General features: G+C 30.2%; 3 protein-coding genes across 3 annotated transcripts; 1 reads left to right on the forward strand and 2 right to left on the reverse strand.

Annotated features, from left to right (window-relative positions):
* Positions 1 to 2,346: 2,346 nt before the first annotated feature.
* LOC105955928 (putative serine/threonine-protein kinase PBL16) lies at positions 2,347 to 3,579 on the reverse strand. Its single transcript, XM_088825934.1, is given in 7 exon segments — positions 2,347 to 2,524; positions 2,526 to 2,671; positions 2,772 to 2,882; positions 2,982 to 3,062; positions 3,064 to 3,119; positions 3,210 to 3,345; positions 3,460 to 3,579. Coding segments are annotated over 7 exon segments (828 nt in total).
* Positions 3,580 to 6,268: 2,689 nt separating this feature from the next.
* On the forward strand, positions 6,269 to 8,111 carry LOC105961828 (beta-amyrin 28-monooxygenase). Its single transcript, XM_088825233.1, has 3 exons — positions 6,269 to 7,229; positions 7,308 to 7,495; positions 7,580 to 8,111. The coding sequence occupies exons 1-3, from the start codon at positions 6,269 to 6,271 to the stop codon at positions 7,880 to 7,882; spliced, it is 1,452 nt and encodes a 483-aa protein (XP_088681359.1). The 3' UTR covers positions 7,883 to 8,111.
* A 7,277-nt stretch (positions 8,112 to 15,388) lies between these two features.
* PSY (PHYTOENE SYNTHASE) lies at positions 15,389 to 18,387 on the reverse strand. Its single transcript, XM_012986098.2, has 7 exons — positions 18,131 to 18,387; positions 17,269 to 17,878; positions 17,117 to 17,167; positions 16,561 to 16,733; positions 16,212 to 16,447; positions 15,892 to 16,084; positions 15,389 to 15,722 (listed from the first exon to the last, which is right to left on the reverse strand). The coding sequence occupies exons 2-7, from the start codon at positions 17,681 to 17,683 to the stop codon at positions 15,540 to 15,542; spliced, it is 1,251 nt and encodes a 416-aa protein (XP_012841552.1). The 5' UTR covers positions 17,684 to 17,878; positions 18,131 to 18,387; the 3' UTR covers positions 15,389 to 15,539.
* Between the last annotated feature and the right edge of the window lie 517 nt (positions 18,388 to 18,904).

The raw sequence follows: 18,904 nt of genomic DNA on the forward strand, positions 1-18,904 counted from the left end.
GTAAAAAAGGACTTGTGAGAGTCGCATGTCGACCCACAGGGAATACTCAAATTACCTAATCCTAAGTACCGAATTCAAACAATTATGAATTTTATCCAGCCTACGCAAGGTTGTCAAGTTTATCAACTACATAATTAAACTAATTATGAAAACAAATAAACACGATAAAATATCAATAAAAACGGACCTAGGATTTTATCTTCCCCATATGCGATAATTCATCATCCAATAAAACCTCATGCAAGTTACGATTCCTAATTATTAACCTGAGACGCTAAATTACTCATAACCCGTTGTCGCGTGTATTATAAGTCTATTATTCATAAACAGTTCACTATATGTCTATGCAAACAAATTATGAAGAAAGCGTTAACTAATAAGTCTCATAAACGGCTACCTAAGGTGATATTTGTATGTCTACGATAACACATGTAATTAACACACTAATCCGGTGAAAACTACTCGAAGGTTGTTCTACCCCTGTTCTATTTATTAAAACGATCTGTCGATTCAATTCTAACAATAACACATAGCAACATAAATTAGCTAGATTCATACACTAAATAAGATCAGGTAGAAGAAATAATCATTTAATTAAACTTGCATAATATTAGAAAAATAGGTTCAAATCACTACGAAGGGTTCTAATAAAGTCCTAGATTAAAAGTTTAGCTACTCATGTTCTCTACGAAAAACATCATAAAAATAAGAAAAATACATAGATTTAGAAAAGAAAAATAAAGAAAGAACTATGATGAAGATTCGTTAGGTCATCGTCTTCGATTCTCCATTCCCTCGCTCCTGTTGCTCTAAGATTGTGTAAAAAATTCCCCTAATTCGTGAATGTCTTTGTCCTTAAATAGATGCTTCGACTTGGTAGAAAATTTGGGTTTCCTTGCGCGATTAAATGCCGATCCAAATTGTTCAACCATAGTTTCCTAATTAATAAACAATGAAATGCATTAGGGATTTAAAACATATATGTGCATTTTTATTATATTCAAAATCAAAATTAATATGACATATATTTACTGAAATAATGCAGATATGGCGACAAAGTTCTCATATGTCTCCATTCTCATTATCCTATGACTCTTCATAATCTTCACCATTTTCATCATCAAACAAATTCAAAACAAATCAAGAGACATTAATCTCCCACCAGGCACCTATGGCTGGCCCATTCTCGGTGAAACACTCGAATTTCTCAACACACGTTTCGACGGATTGCCACAGAAATTCGTCCAAGAAAGAGTGGACAAATACAACTCCAAGGTTTTCAAAACTTCACTCATGGAACAATCTGTAGCCGTCCTATACGGACCGTCGGGTAATAAATTTTTGTTCAGCAGCGAGAATAAGTTGGTCACTGTTTGGTGGCCTAGTTCCGTCAGGAAAATACTCCGAACATGCATATCCACATGAATTAATTTTTATTTTTTTTAAATCTGAGTAATGAATATGAAAACATGTAATGCATGCATTTGTATTGAAGCTCATCTTTGACACCCACAAATCCGAGTTTGCTTAAAGACAACAAATATTTTGATCCATCGAGATTTGAAGGGACGGGAACAATACCTTACTGCTACGTTCCGTTTGGAGGCGGCCTCGTATGTGCTTGGTAAATAGTTTGCTCGATTGGAGATACTTATATTTCTTTACAATCTTGTCAAAATATTCAAGTGGGAATTGGTGATTGCTAATGAGAAAATCATATAAGATCCCATTCCTACCCATGTTCAAGGCCTTCCAATTCGTCTTCGACCACATCATCATGGCTAAGGATTTTTTTTTTTAAATTAAATAAAAATGAATTATGTAATAAATGTTAGAGCATGACTCATCGTGTTGTGGTAATGGTGTTAAATGTTACAATTTATTTGATATTGTTATTCGTTGTATTCACATTACATTACAATGAATTTCATCAACTTCTGCATACTATATAATAAGGAACTAATTAAGGCCATTGTTTGATTATTATGTTAGCCAGTTGTAAAACTGAATCATGAGTTTGTATATTATCTCAATAATCTGCATAATAAAATTATGGAGTTGGTGACCACATAATAAAAAAGTCAGGATATGTTTTTGTTGAACTTAAAATAAGATTGGTTGTTAGGATATCCAAAACAAAGTTACAAAGCTATTATTATCTTCGGACAAATAACCACCACCTCCTCCTCTAGTATGATCCATAGTAGCATCTCTCATAATTTTCACCATAATCATCTTATTCAATATCAAACATAAATCGCATCAAAGCAAAGTATTAAATATTCCCCCAGGCAATTATGGATGCCCCATTATCGGAGGAACGCTCGAATTTCTCCTTACGAGAAATCAAGGATCCCTTGAAAATTTTGTCTTGCGGAACAAATTCTTGTTGAGCAACGTAATTAAGTTTTTCGGATTTCGATTTAAGCAATGATAAGCAAGAATTTCTCCTTTATTAACATTATTTATTGGATAATTCCCTTCTAGTCTTGGATCCACTATGTTTATAAATTTCTTCTTCTCTAAGAAAAGGCACCGCCCAATCTGTAAGATTCTGCTCACGGGTTGGCCTCGATTTATCCAGTGATATTCGATCCGTTAAAATCTCTAGTAACACCACTCCGAAGCTATATACATCACTCCTCGGAGTCAGGTGGGTTGATGATGCAATACGAGAAAAAAACAACAATATAAAGATGACATTTCAGAAATAATGTGTATATATGGAATTTGATTGTGTACGTGTAGAATATTCACCTGTCACTATGTTTTTCTGGTGCAGCGTAACCGTATGTTCCCATAATGCGAGTAGATACATGGGACTTGTCTCCTACTGGACCGTCTTTAGCTAGCCCAAAATCCGAGAGCTTTGCGTTGCACTCCTGTTAAAGAGTCTAATGTTATAAATAAATAAATAAAAAAAAAAAAAAACTAGCTGATTAAAATAATTATACTATAAAAATTCCTATATATTGGATAACCTAGTCCAGTAAAATATTAGATGTCTTAAAATCACGATAGATGACAAGTTTATGTGCTTCATGCAGAAAAGCAAGTCTTTTTTGCAGCACCGTACACTATCTTCATTCCACTAGACCAAGATAGAGGAAGCAACACTCATGCATGCAAGTATACTCAATCTAACTCATGAAACATATAACTAACTAAAGAAGTAAGTCAATCAATTAATCCAAGAACACAATACTTACTCGAGAATAGGTTGTTTTCAACACTACCCTTTGACATGTACTCATATATTAGAACTCGATGTTTGTCCTCACAACAATATCCGATTAATTTCACTAGATTTGGATGACAAAACTGCCCCAAAAAGATCACCTCAGCCTAAAATACCAAGGATTGGATTGGATTGTCAGCTAAAAAATATGTACTAATTACAAATAATTAAAAAAAAATGATGAATCGATGGTTTGTGGCTATTAATATATAAATACTTACAAGCCATTCCATGTGACCTTGATGGCTATTATTACCATCATGAACCTTAACGGCAACAGTTGTTCGCTGCTCAAGTCCTTGTGGCAAATATGGAGAAGTGTGGCCTTTATAGACATTCATTTTTTCATTATTACCAAAAACGTCCCCAAAATTTTTAAATATTTATAGAAACGGCACCAAATAATGAAATATTTCGTTATTTATATTTAAATATTCTCAATCCCAACCCATTCATCTCATAATTTATCCACACATTATGTTAAAATCACACCAAATAACAGTCCTCACCCTCATTATTTTCAGTCTTTCTGGTTTGTATTGTATTATATATATAAATATATTATATATATATATATATATATATATATATATATATATATATATATATATATATATATATATATATATATTATGTATATATATATATATATGTATTATATATATATATATATTATATACACACAGGTTCCACGTGCGATACACATAAGAAAACACATATTGCGCCAAATGTCGGATTTACAAGTTATAAGGGTTTCAATTTATATATTATATAGATAGATATATTTTTTGAAATAATTCATTTTGATTCATATAATTATATTTACAAAATATAATGATCCATAAATATAATGATATATTATATTATATTGTTTTATCGTATTTTATGAAATGATATAATAAAAATGTAAATATAAATATATATATATATATATATATATATATATATATATATATATATATATATATATATATATATATATATATATATATACTGTAAATTATACAAATATAATTTATTGAATCCGTATTCGGATATTCCATGATATTGAAGAAGAAAAAACGTCTGTTAGTATTAGAATTAGTTGAATATTCATAAAAAAAATGAATAGTATGTGTTCTTAAAAAAAGGATATTCAAAAAAAAAATATTTCGAAATTTGAATTATAAATAAGATACAAAATTTGAATTTATATAATATTAAATGCATTAAAGAATATGTATATGTAGTAATGTTTGGATGAGTGTGCAAATGTTAAATAGAAATAAGTTAAACACATACCAAAATTAAAATGCCCACTAATCAATTGAGGAATACACATCAATTGAATTTCAACCGAACAATTTAGAGGAATGACATAAGCATTTGCCACATGTCATTCATAGAATTAAGGCATATATCATCTTTTTATATAATATATAGATTGTAAGATAATGATTTTATCAACATGCTCTGATTTTTTTTCTAAGAATGAATTGGTTCAACGTTTAATTTTACCACTTCTTCTTGGTTGACAATGGGATGCACGTATGGCACTCTCCCACTATACTGGAGACTGTCACTTTTCTATGCTCGATTGCATCATATTTGCACCGCATCATATTTGCATCGCATCATATGATCTGTCCGTGAGGATGCATGGTCGCAAGTTGGCTCCCGATTTCACAGCGTTTGCACCAGTCGCGTATGCTTCCATTGTCTTCTTAAATCTCACTATGCAATGGTTCTACGGCGTGTTGGGTTCTACGGCGCGTATATTTTTATCTTTTTTGCAAACTACGAAAATTCAGACATACATTGTTTAGTATTAGCACTTAATAGATATATTGATGGTGCAAATTCAAATGCAAGAAAGGGGTAAATGAAACAGAATTTTCATTTAGAATGTGTTTTTGATGTAGTGAAATAAGTAATTCAATCTTTAAAAAAAAATTCTATTTATATTATTTAAGTGGTAAATGGGTGAAATAATGGAAAATATTAGTAACCTAAACTAAGAAATACGATAAATATTTCAAAAATATATAAAATTGATTCTATTGAATAAAAAATTATATAAATATAAACAAATAAATAAATACAGAACAAAACAAATAAAAACCTTACAAATAGAGTTCTTCATCTCTATGAGAATAAATCAAAATATGCTTTTTTGTTTTGTTTTCTGCTATTAAGGAAGGAAGGAGTTGGAGAATCTACAGCACATCACCAGTAAATAAATTTCCATATTAGTTTCTACCGAGTTTGACTTTTAAATTTTTATAATTAATAAAAGAGGATGTGAAGAAAAAAGAAGCATTTATATTTAATTATCCCAACAAATAGAATGTGATGATATAGTCATAAATCATAATTAATTTTTGTTACCTATTTTAAACAAATTAAACATCATTTTTTTTTGCTTAATATTTCTCTTTGCTTCTTCTCTTTGCACAAACTCATTTGTATAAAAAAAAACGAAGAAACAAAGGGATTTTAGTACAATGGCTATTGAATCGGGTATGTGCTCAACTCACTTATATTCCTCATTCTCATTTTTTTATTTTTCTTATACTTGTGGTAAGAGGTTTGTTTTGTTTGTTTGTTTTTTTTTTCTCTTACATAAACCGTAGATCTAGGAATAAATTATCTTTGATTAAAAATTTATTTGTTATATTTTTTGCTATTGAATTTCTGAATATACAAAACATTGTTGAGATTAGCACCATGTCATAGAAACCTTTGGAATGGTTATTTTTCTTAGACTTCGATTTGAAAATAAATATATATGAACACCTTTTAAGGTTGAGTTTGGTGTTGCAAATCAAGAAAGTTTGTTTTTTTTGCCTCTTTCGACCTCAAATCCAAACAAGCCATCGGTGTTTCAACAAAAAATTTCAAATTTTTTTTTTCGAAAATATTGATCTGAATTGTTCAACCATAATTTCCTAATGAATAAACAGTGAAATGCAGTATGACTTTAAAATATATATGTGCACTTTTATTATATTCAAAATCAAAATAACATATATTTACTGAAATAATGCAGATATGGCAGCAACGTTCTCACATATCTCCATCCTCATTATCCCATCACTCATCATAATCTTCACCATTTTCATCATCAAACAAATTCAAAACAAATCAAGAAACATTAATCTCCCACCAGGCACATATGGTTGGCCCATTCTCGGTGAAACACTCGAATTTCTCAACACACGTTTCGACGGATTACCACATAAATTCGTCCAAGAAAGAGTGGACAAATACAACTCCAAGGTTTTCAAAACTTCACTCATGGGACAATCCGTAGCCGTCCTATACGGACCGTCCGGCAATAAGTTTTTGTTCAGCAACGAGAATAAGTTGGTCACTGTTTGGTGGCCTAGTTCCGTCAGGAAAATACTCGGAACATGCATATCCACAACCGGTGGTCTACAAGGTATGCACATGAGAAAGATGGTCTCTTACTTTGTCTCTCCGGATGCATTTACTAAGCTCTACATCAAGAAAATGGATTTGACAGCTCAACAGCATATAGCTAATCATTGGCTAGGCAATGATGAGATTAAGGTTTTTGAAGCCATCAGATTGTACACGTTCGAGGTGGCGTGTCGGTTGTTTATGAGCATTGAAGACCCAATGCATATAGATACGCTTGCTACACTTTTTAATGTTTTCATTAAAGGGGTTATTTCGATACCTATAAATTTTCCAGGAACGAGGTTTTTCAAAGCAAAGAGAGCAACGAATTCGATCAGGAAGGAACTTGAGAAGATAGTCAAACATAGGAGAGTGGCTTTGGAAGAGAAAACAGCTGTACCTTCACAGGATCTTCTGTCTCATTTGCTTTATTACCCAGACGAAAACGGAAAGTTCATGTCTGAGGAAGTCATTATAAATAATATACTGATGCTTCTCTTTGCGGGACATGATACCTCAAGTTCTGCTCTAACAATGTTGATCAAGTATCTTGCACAACACCCTCAGGTCTATCAGAAAGTATTAACAGGTCAGTTTTCTTGTTTTTTTCTTTCTCCTTGCCTAAAAATCGAGGATTTATCTGAATTAATTGGTATATGGAGAGCAGAACAAAATAAGATAGCATCATCGAAAAAAGACGGGGAGTTTCTGGAGTGGGAGGATTTGCAGAAGATGAAGTACTCATGGAATGTGGCATCCGAAGCAATGAGATTATCGCCGCCATTAATAGGTGCATTCAGAGAAGCTGTGGTGGATTTGAATTATGGAGGCTATGACATACCAAAGGGATGGAAGGTGATATACTTGTACATGTAGTTGAATTAATTTAATTTTTTTTTAAATGTGAGTAATGAATATGAAAACATGTAATGCATGCAGTTGTATTGGAGCTCATCTTTGACACACAGAGATCCGAATTTGTTTAAAGACAGCAAAGATTTTGATCCATCGAGATTTGAAGGGACGGGACCGATACCTTACAGTTACGTTCCGTTTGGAGGGGGGCCTCGTATGTGCTTGGGTAAAGAGTTTGCTCGATTGGAGATACTTATATTTCTTCACAATCTTGTCAAAACATTCAAGTGGGAATTGGTGATTGATAGTGAGAAAATCATATACGATCCCATTCCTACCCCTGTCCAAGGCCTTCCGATTCGTCTTCGACCACATCATCATGCCTAAGGATTTTTCTTTTTAATTTAATGAAAATGAATTATGTAATAAATGTTGGAGCATGAGACTCTATGTGTTGTGGTGATGGTGTTAAATGTTACAATTTATTTGAGACCGTTATTTGTTGTATTCACATTACATTACAATGAATTTCAACAACTGATGCATGGGACTAATTAAGGTCATTGTTTGATTATTATGTTATTTTTTATAATGTAATTATTAGCCAATTTTAAAACTGAATCAACGAAATATGTTTTATGACATTTTATAACCTTTGGTGTTGAATTGAGATACTTTGGATGTGGAAATAGCACTACTATTTTCTTTTCTAAATAATGAAAATAAAGTAAGACATACGATAAAAAAAATTATCAAAACCAAATTGTATACAAATAATATGAAATACGGATTTGTTAAAAACTGAAAATGGCATATTTTGTGGAAGTAGAAGCTATATAATTTAAAAAAAACGTGTAGAAAATTAGGAAAGAAGGGTTCAATAAGGTATACACAATCTATTTATATAGTAATAAAATAAATTTTGTGTATAAATTACGTATACAATTTAGATGTCTTTTATGGTAAGTTCACATTGTTTGAATATATTTTTGATAATTTAGGAAAAGTTCATGAATGAAAATTGAGATTGGAAATATATTAATCCTATAATTTAAAAGAGTGCTTTATATTGATAAATTGGAATGTAATAATTAAGGAAAGAAATGAAAGAATATTGGATCAAAGTTGAAGACATAAAAATCTTGATTATGTATTCTTCCTTTATATATTATATAGATATTAGTATCTTTATAATATATAAAAGTTGAATTTCACAACTAATTGATTGACATTTGTCAATTTCAATTGGTGACATGTATTCAATTTCATCCTATTTGGCAAATTGATTGGTGAAAATAAATCATCAAAAAACATGTCAACATTTTCCAAAATTAAAAAGATATTAAATTATGTTATTATATATGTATATCTTAATATTTATAAAAGGGCAAATGGCAAAAAGGCCATCACATGGGACTTAAATGCATTTTGGTTCACAAAAAAAACAGTCTCTCAATTAAGCCCATCCCCATGTCTTAGGCTAAAATACCCTCAATAATATAATTCTTATCAATTCCATCCATTAAACTCTAACTTTCTTAATATTACACATTGACCCCGAATTTAAACAAATATATCACATTAACCCCCAAAACTTTTTTTTTTTAGGAAAATAAATTTTTTTCTGAAATGTTTTTTTTCCGGCCAGATTCCGGCGTTGACCGCCGGAGACAGCCGGTCTCCGGCGTCGACTTTTTTTTTTTTTTTTTGAATTGTTTTTCTTAGAAAAAATATATTTTAATTAATATTACTGTCTTGGCTACTAAATTACTGTCTCAGACAGTAATATTACTGTTTGGGACAGTAATATTATGAATATTATTTTTCCGAATAGTAATATTATTAATATTATTGTCTAAGACAGTTAAATTACTGTTGGAAGAAAAATAATTTAACATCCAAGGCAATAATATTAATTAAAATATTTTTTTCAAGGAAAAAAAAAAGTCAATTAACAGTTAAATTACTGTCTCCGACAGTTAAATAACTCCCGGAGACAGTAATTTAGCAACGGATACAGTAATATTAATTAAAAATATTTTTTTTAAGAATAAAAAAGTCAATTAACAGTTAAATTACTGTCTCCGACAGTTAAATAACTGCTGGAGACAGTAATTTAGCAACGAATACAGTAATATTAATTAAAATATTTTTGAAGAAAAAAAAAACAAAAGAGTCAATTAACAGTTAAATTACTGTCTCCGACAGTTAAATAACTGCCGGAGACAGTAATTTAGCAGCCAAGCTTGTAATATTAATTAAAATATTTTTTCTAAGAAAAACAAAATTATAAAAAAAAAAAAAAAAAAAAAAAAAAAAAGTCAACGCCGGTCAACGGCGGCGACCGGCGGTCTCCGGTGATGGCGGGTCATAATTGGGGTCAAAATTGAAATTAGGGTTAAAATTGGTTAATTAATGAAATTGGGCTAAATTGGGGTGTAAATCATGAAATTGAAGTTAAAATGGGTTTCAATGAATTTGGGGTAATTTTGGTATATATAAAAGGATTTTCCTTATTTGCAAATAAGTTTGAATGGGTTGGATTTATTTGAAAGACAAAAAAATTGGATGCCCCTCTTTTAATTAAGTGCCCTTGTCATGGGCCTATTTGCCATTACCACTTTATAAAATGCTCTAAATATATCAACTTTCTTAAAAATTTTAAATAGTTTTATTTTCTAATTTAATTTTAATAGTAATTAATTTAATTTAAATTTATTTAAATTCAATTGAAAATCTTCATTTATTATAATTGTATGATTGATGGTGTTACATAAATTTTGTATTTTAATTTATGAACTTGAATTTATAAAAAAAAATTGCGGAATAAATTATTGGGCAAATTACCAAAACCCCCCTGAGGTAAGCCTAAATAACGAAAATCCCCCTCACGTTCTCGTAATTACGAAAACCCCCCTTGACTAACGGTTGACCGAATTTTTTTAACCGAAAACGTGAAATGTCTATTATATCCTTCTGTTAAATATGTAAAAAAATAAAGGGCAAATTACCAAAACCCCCCTGAGGTAAGCCTAAATAACGAAAATCTCCCATGGCATCCCTTTCAGTTGATGATTTATTGCTTTTATAAATTTATTTATTACTTTGTAATTTGTATTGATAATTTGATATTATAATTTTTTTTTTTTTATTTATTTATTTTAATTGATTTTATTTATCCAGAGGAGTATTCATACGGATTTATGCTTTTAGCTTGAATGATGCATGGTTGTATTTCTCGAATTGTAAAATATTTAAATTTATATATAAAAAATAATTAAATTTTGAAATCTCATCCATTGATTTTTTTAATCCAATAAAAATACATTGTACTTTCATAATGATTGATTATATTTGGGTTTAATTTAAGAAAAATAAGTATTTTGCAGACACTTATATATTTCATAAAGAGTATATATTTATGACCCCTCATTAAATAAAATGCTTACAATTACCCCCCTAAGGGTAATTTCGTGTACAAGGGCAAAATTGGTATTATCGGAGGAATATTCAGGAGAATCAAAAAGATTCTATCAAGTTTAACACCGTTAGAGCGATTTGTAAGATGTCTGCATACCTCAGGGGGGGTTTTCGTAATTACGAGAACGTGGGGGGGATTTCCGTTATTCAGACTTACCTCAGGGGGGTTTTATATTATACATTTTACATGAACATGAGCAGAGAATATGTTTATATTTTTTATTAATTTAATATCATATTCGTAATTATCAAAATTTCCCTAATGTTTGTTTCCGTCTCACATCGACCCCCTTACGGAATGATTGTTCACGGAATTCATTTTTATTACGTGGAATATTCCTCGAAAAATGCTGATTCTACCCTGCACTCGACTATTTGTTTATGGTACTTTTTTGAAGACAAAAATTACCCTGATGGGGATTTTACACGAAATATTTATTCTTCTTAAATAACATTTTCACAACTTTGTAGTATTACTATTACCTCCCCTAAGGATATTTTTTGTATTTAAAGACTAAGATAAAAGAAATGTCACGTCTGCAAGGGTAGAATCCACAATTTTTGGGATACTACGTTGAATAAAAAAAAATTCGTAAAAAAATCACACCATAAGGGGGTTGTGTAAGACATAAACAATCACCTGGGGGATTTTGGTAATTACCGATAACTGGGGGTGGTTTCCGTAATTTAGCCTAAGTTCATGAGGATTTTCGTAATTTATCCTATTAACAACGATTACCGTTCTTTTCACGTCTTAACGTTCTCTTATACCCTTATATTATTTTAAATAATTTTAATGTCGGCTTGATAATATAATTAAATATTAATTTCTAATATATTTAATATGTGTTTCTTGATGTTTCAGGTACCGCACAAGGCACAAAGAATTTGGTATAAAAGTTGCGAGATTGAATAAAATTGTTTTTTATACAAAATAATAGATAATTGCAAAAACATTGATGCAAAATTGGAATTAGGACTGTGATTAGTATTAGCATTAGAATTATGATTATAATTAATATTCTTTGAATTAGTATTAGTATCAATACTAGGATTAGGATTCAGATTAATATAGTATTATAATTAATATTAGAATTAGGATTATGATTATGATTATGATTAATATTAGTAATTGAATTATAATTAAGATTATCATTATTGATTAGTACTACAATTAGTGACATGTATTAGTATTATTATTATGATTAGCAATAGGATTAGGATTGTGGTGAGAATTAAAGTTAGAATTATAATTAGAATTAACATTAGCATTATCATTAGTATTATTAGTAGTAAAACTATTAGGATTATAATTGATGTTAGAACTAGGTTTAGGATTCGAATTATAATTAGGATTAGAATCATGATTAGTGTTATGAATAGGATTAGGAGTATGATAAGGATTTGGATAATATTAGTATTACGATTATAATCAGCATAAACATATCCACATTTAACATTAACATTAAAATTAGTATTAGCATTAGAATATGTACATTAGCATTAACATTAACAATATTAACATATTAGTATTAGAATTAATATTAATATTAGTATCAGTATTAGTATTAATATTAGTATTAGTAATAGTATTAGTAATAGTATTAGTAATAGTAATAGTATTAGTAATAGTATTAGTAATAGTAATAGTATTAATATTACTATTAGTAATAGTATTACTAATAGTATTAGTATTAATATTAGTGCTAATATTAGTTTTAGTATTAATATTAATATTAGTCTAAATATCAGTATCAGTATCAGTATCATTATCGGTATCGGCATTAGTATCGACATCAGTATCGGTATCGGCATCGGTATCGGTATCGGTATCGGTATCAGTATCAATATCAATATCAATATCATTATCAGTATCAATATTAATATCAATATCATTATCATTATCAGTATCAGTATCAGTACCAGTGCATGTATCAATATCAGTTTCAGTTTCAGTATCCGTATCCTTATCAATATTAGTATCAATATCAGTATCAACATTTGTATCAATATAAGTATCAGTATCAACATTTGTATCAATATCAATATCAATATCAATATCAGTATCGGTATGAGCATCAGTATCAATATCAATATCAATATCAATATCAATATCGATATTAATATCAGTATCAGTATCAGTATTAGTACGAGTATCATTAAAATTGTGAGTATCAGTATGAGTATGAGTATCAATATTAGTATGAGTATCAATATTAGTATTAGTATTACTATGAGTATCATTATCAGTATCAATATCAATATAAGTATTAGTATTAGTATTAATATTAATATTGCTATGAGTCTCAGTATTAGTGTCTATTTCAGTATCAATATTAATATTAGTATTAATATAATATTATTATGAGTATTACTATGAGTATAAGTATTAGTATCAATATCACTATAATTATCAATGTAAGTATCAATATTATTATTAGTCTTAGTATCAATGTTAGTCTTATTCTTAGTATTACTATTAGTATCAATATGAATATTAATATTAGTATTAGTATTGGTACGAGTATGACAATTAGTATTAGTATCAGTATTATTATTAATGTTTGTATTAATATCAGTATTAGTATCGGTATTAGTATTGGTATTAGTATTAGTATTAGTATTAGTATTAGTATTAGTATTAGTATTAGTATTAGTATTAGTATTAGTATTAGTATTAGTATTAGTATTCGTATTAGTATTAATATTAATATTAGTACCAGTATTATTACCAATATTAGTATTAGTATCACTATTAGTATTAATATTAGTGTTAGTATTAGTATTAACATTAGTATTAGTATTAGTATTAATCGAATTAGTATCACTATTGGTAACAGTATTGGTATCGGTATAGGTATCAACATTAATATCAGTACTGTATTGGCGTATAGATCATATCTCTTTTGCAATATTTATAAGTTTTATTGTTGTTTGAGTAATGTGCTTCACTAATTGAACGCCACAGTGATAAACTTGCAGGTTATTTGAATATCTATTGTGTTACTTCTCTACTACCGTGTTTGTTGTTATCTTAGTTATTTTATAGAAGATTCACATGGTGTATGTAGTACATTGCAATCCAAGAAATAGAGTTATACCATTTGTTTTACATGATTTCACTTAATCTTGATATCGTGTTTTGCGCGCTTCATGTTTTCTTATTTGTAATATTTAACTTGATTTCATATGTTACGACTCTAAATTAAGAGATTAAATTTATGTTTTTTATTTCCTTCCATTTTGTTTTACTTGAATTGGTATTGTTATAAAAAGATAGTCGTTTACATAAGTTTATTTTTCTCATTTTGCAACGCACGGGTGAAATACTAGTTAGCATTAGAATTATGATTAATATTAGTATTAGAATTATAATTAAGATTATGATTATAATTAGGATTACTATTAGTATTATGATTAGCATTAGAATTAAGATTAGAATATGAATTAGAATTAATATTAACATTAGCATTTAGCATTATTAGTATTAGAATTATTGGGAATAGGATTAGGATTATGATTATGTTGGGAATATGATTATGATTAGGATTAATATTAGAATTAGGATTAGTGTCAGGAATAGGATTATGAATAGGATAAGGATATGAGTAATATTAGGATTACACTTATAATTAGAATTAGCCTCAGTATTAGCATATTCAGATTTTTAACATTAGCATTAACATTAGTATTAGTATATTAGCAGCATTACTATATTAAAATATTAGTATTAGTATTAGCATATTAAAATATTAGGATTAGTATTAGGAATAATAATAATATTAGTATTAGTATATCTATTGATATTAGTATAGCTAATATTATTAGTATGACTATTAGTATTAATATTAGATTAATATTAGTATTAGTATTAGTATAAGTATTAGTATTAGTATTACTATTAGAATTAGTATTGATATTAGTATTAGTTTAGCGATATATGGTATTCTTCCTTTCGTTTTCAGCACATCGTTCTGTCAAGATAGTGGCGTATACGTCTTATCTCTTTTGAAATTTTTACAAGTAGTATTGTTGTTTCAGTATTGTACATCACAGTATGGACGCCATTAATAACGTTTCACTAGAGGTTTGCTCTTCGCGTTTCTCCTTTATAATACTTAATTTGCATTTCATATGTTACAACTCTAGATTAATAGATAAAGTTTATCTTTCTTTGATTTCTTTCGATATTATTTTACAAGAATTAGATTTGATACAAAGAGATGGTCACTTACATAGCGTTATTTTTCTCATTTTGAAGCCTTTGATCTGTTTCATTGTTAAAGGTTAGTTGTTCATATAATTCATGCTTTTTATAGTTGTCAATCATTCATCCAAGCCATGTTTTGAACACAACAAAGCCCTCCATTTTTTCAGGAGAGAAACAAACAAGTCAATATGCTACTTTCTATATTTCAATTTCTCACTAAATTGCCACAATTACTTGGATGTACAAAAGTATCTGGTCTTTTTCCTTCACAACTGTATACTTCAGTAACAAATAATAAACTTATATATATATTATTATATATTATATATATAGATTGATGGTGAAATGTTCTACTCATGTCTTTACAAGAGTAGACGAGGGTTTGGACGACGGAGGAACAAGCGACTTTGCATATGCAAGCGGCAGAGCAAGAATCTTCTTCGGTTTGCTAACATAAGCCCTCCTCGTGAAATTGTTGTAGTCGTTCGCTTCTATCTCGTCCAGTATTTGTCTATACAGAAGCAACGATGCCCACACCTGAGACGAAAATTCAAGATTATTTTCTTTATTTTTTATTTAAATACTGAAAATTCAATAATTTGACCAAACAAGGTTTTAACGAGGACCCATTTTCCCAATGAATTCAAAATAAATATTTTCCGCCAAAATAAAATAAATTAATTAATAAATTATCGAAAATGCTTACAGGCCATCTACTAGCTGCGCTTAGCTCAGTGACACCACTCTCTGCATCGTCGAAGAATTTCCTCGCCCTAGCAATTTGCTTCTTCATAAAATTTCTCCATTTATCCGTCACTTTCCCGGCGAATATATCTTCATCGGATAGTCCCGCCTGCGCCAGCTCATCCTGCGGTAGATACACTCTTCCTCGCCTCGCACTGTATTTTCCAACAAAATATACAGTTAAACCTCTATAAACTGATACAGTTGAGACCAGCAAAATTCTATTAATTTAGCGGAATAATATTAAATTATGGAATTAATATTAAAAAAAAAAAAACGTACTCTTCACCAACATCTCGGAGAATATTGGTCAACTGATTAGCCAGACCTAAAGCCAAAGCAGCATTATACACACTCTCCGTTGTAGCCTGCGATTCGGGTGCTATGCCCATAATCGGCACACTCATTAATCCAACAGTACCAGCTACATAGTAACAGTAGAGATACAACTCGTCGAAGTTCTTGTATCTCGATTTCCACAGGTCCATTCTCATACCGTCAATCATATCTTTAAATGGCTGCACAAAAATTTATTCACGTATTATTTATCAACCAACTATTACATCATGTACTCGGTTCACAAAATTTAAAAAAAAAAAAAAAAAAAGATCTATTACAAGATGTATCAAACCTGGATGTCGACAGGAAACCTAGTAACGGTATCGGACAAAGCGGCGTCGAGCATGTCGAAAGGTCGCCCGCTGAAAATATCGTCCAGCCTGTCTTCCCATCTATCCAATGCGGTTGGAGTTATATGCGACGCGTTTGGACCGTCTACGAGTTCGTCGGTTCTCCTACACCACACTGTTCAATACGTACGAAATTATGAAAATTCGATCGACATTTGTCACGGGTTTTCTTTTACATTAGCAACAAGAAAGATGATCAAGAGAATTGAAGCATTGACTTCAAGAAAATAGGACCAAGTTTTTCGAGATCGAAACGAAATAATTTAGAATATTTCTAATTAAACGTGTCACACATGGTAGACGGTCAATGATTTGTTTTGTTGTCATGATTCGATTTTTCATTTTTTTTAATAATTAAACATCATTAGACTATCATGCTTCCAAACTTTACCTACTCTTTTAGTAGTTGCAATAATGAATTAGTTTAACAAAAAATTATGAACCGAACCACGATTCTTGAAATTCAGACAGGACGAAAATAAATCGAAATTGTCTTACCGTACATCGCCCATATAGCTCTTCGCCTCTCGGGTGTCATTAGCAACGTTCCTGTAAAAACAAAAAAAAACGAACCAAGCGAATAATTAACGGTTCTTGATTATTACGAAACATAAAATGTAATTAATTAACAAAAATGAGGTTCTAATTACCGAGATAAAACGTCTTGGCGTATTCTGCGCAAACTTCACGGCATCGATCGTAAGCTTCACTCAACAAGGTAACCGTACCGGGAAGAACAATATCCGGCTTCACTTCCAAATCCTCGTTCGATTTTTTAATCCGTCTCTTAACCAGAGCTGCTTGCTTCAAGACCACATCGTAGACTTTCTGCTCGGACGATAAGGCGATTTCGCCAGCTGGAGTAGCTATCATGCTATTGGTTATAGAGAATCTGCTCGATCTGTACCCCGAATCTGCGTTCGTTGAGCCGAATTTTCGACTCTTTTTCTGACCCTTTTTTATTAGATTGTTGCACCTAGCGACAGCTCGAAAGGAATCGAGGAACACGGTGCCATTTGAGAATTCCGATGTGGGAGATACCACCCACAGCAAAGCTACCGACATGGTCGAATCTCTCTCTCTCTCTCTAGAACTTTCTCTCTCTAGAACTTCGTTGGTTTGAAGAATTACAGGGTTTTTTTTCTCTTTCTTTTTGGAGATAGTTTCTAAAACAGAGAAATCAAAAGAAGAGCCAAAATTAGAAATCAAGAAATCTGAGTCCCTTGCGCAGCAATTCAACCTTGTTTGTGGAGAGAGATTCTGCAAAAAAAAAAAAAAAAAATAACAGCACCCCACCAGAAATTTAGCTATGAGTTGTCAAATCTATATATAGTCAACTGGAATACAAATAATCTCATAAACAATAACGAACCAGATGTATGGGGACACAAACAGATTTACATTAAAAATAAAAATAAAAATAAATAGAAATACTGAACATATTAAATCATAAACAAGAAACCCATTAATAAAATATATATATAAAATAAAAAAATAAAAAAAAATAAAAACCTTTGATTAGTAGAAGAAGGGTTGGTTTACTGTTGTATACTGTGTTCCAGACGAGAAAAGCGTCTTGTCTTTTCTGCAAAGAAGAAGAGAGGTGTGTGTTTTTTATGTGAGTGACATTTTTCTCTCTCTCTCTCTCTAGCTTCTCTCTCTAACTTTCTCTCTCTTGTTGTGGAAACGAGGAGGAGGAAGACGATGGACTAGAAATGAATTGAGTGATGCATATTTGCTAGGTGAGAATCCTCCAGCCATTTTCCACTGTGGAAATTTTAATTTAATTTAATTCCCCTTTTTACTGGATGGTGGGTCCCACTTTTGCCCCAATGACCCGTTTGGCTTTGCTCTAATAAACTGGTATCTTCTTTTCTTCTCTACTTAGATTCCATCGTATGTACGCCTACCTGTCTTTTTCTTTCCTTTTCTAGATGTAAAATTTTAATTTTAATTTTAAGTTTTAGGGTAAATTATGCCCGAACCTAAGCTAATGTCATATTACAAAAAAAATAAAAAATTATCGTGTTTGGGTAATTGTGTCAAATTTAGTGGAATATTCTCCAGTTTGTATTCGTTTTATCTTGAAATAAGATGATCATAAAATGTGTCTCTTAGCTTGTAAATATTGGATTGTTGCACATTAAAAACTGCATTTTTGCACAGAACGAATACAAATTAGAGAACATTTTATTTAATTTGACACTATAAGGATGGACGTGTAAGAAGATTTATAGTTGAGGTCTGATTGTTTTCCAAACAGAATGGGATTTTCATAATTTAACC

The sequence above is a fragment of the Erythranthe guttata genome, chromosome 11, assembly GCF_056151865.1.
Source record: "Erythranthe guttata isolate IM_541 chromosome 11, IM_541, whole genome shotgun sequence".
NCBI classification, from domain to species: Eukaryota; Viridiplantae; Streptophyta; class Magnoliopsida; order Lamiales; family Phrymaceae; genus Erythranthe; species Erythranthe guttata.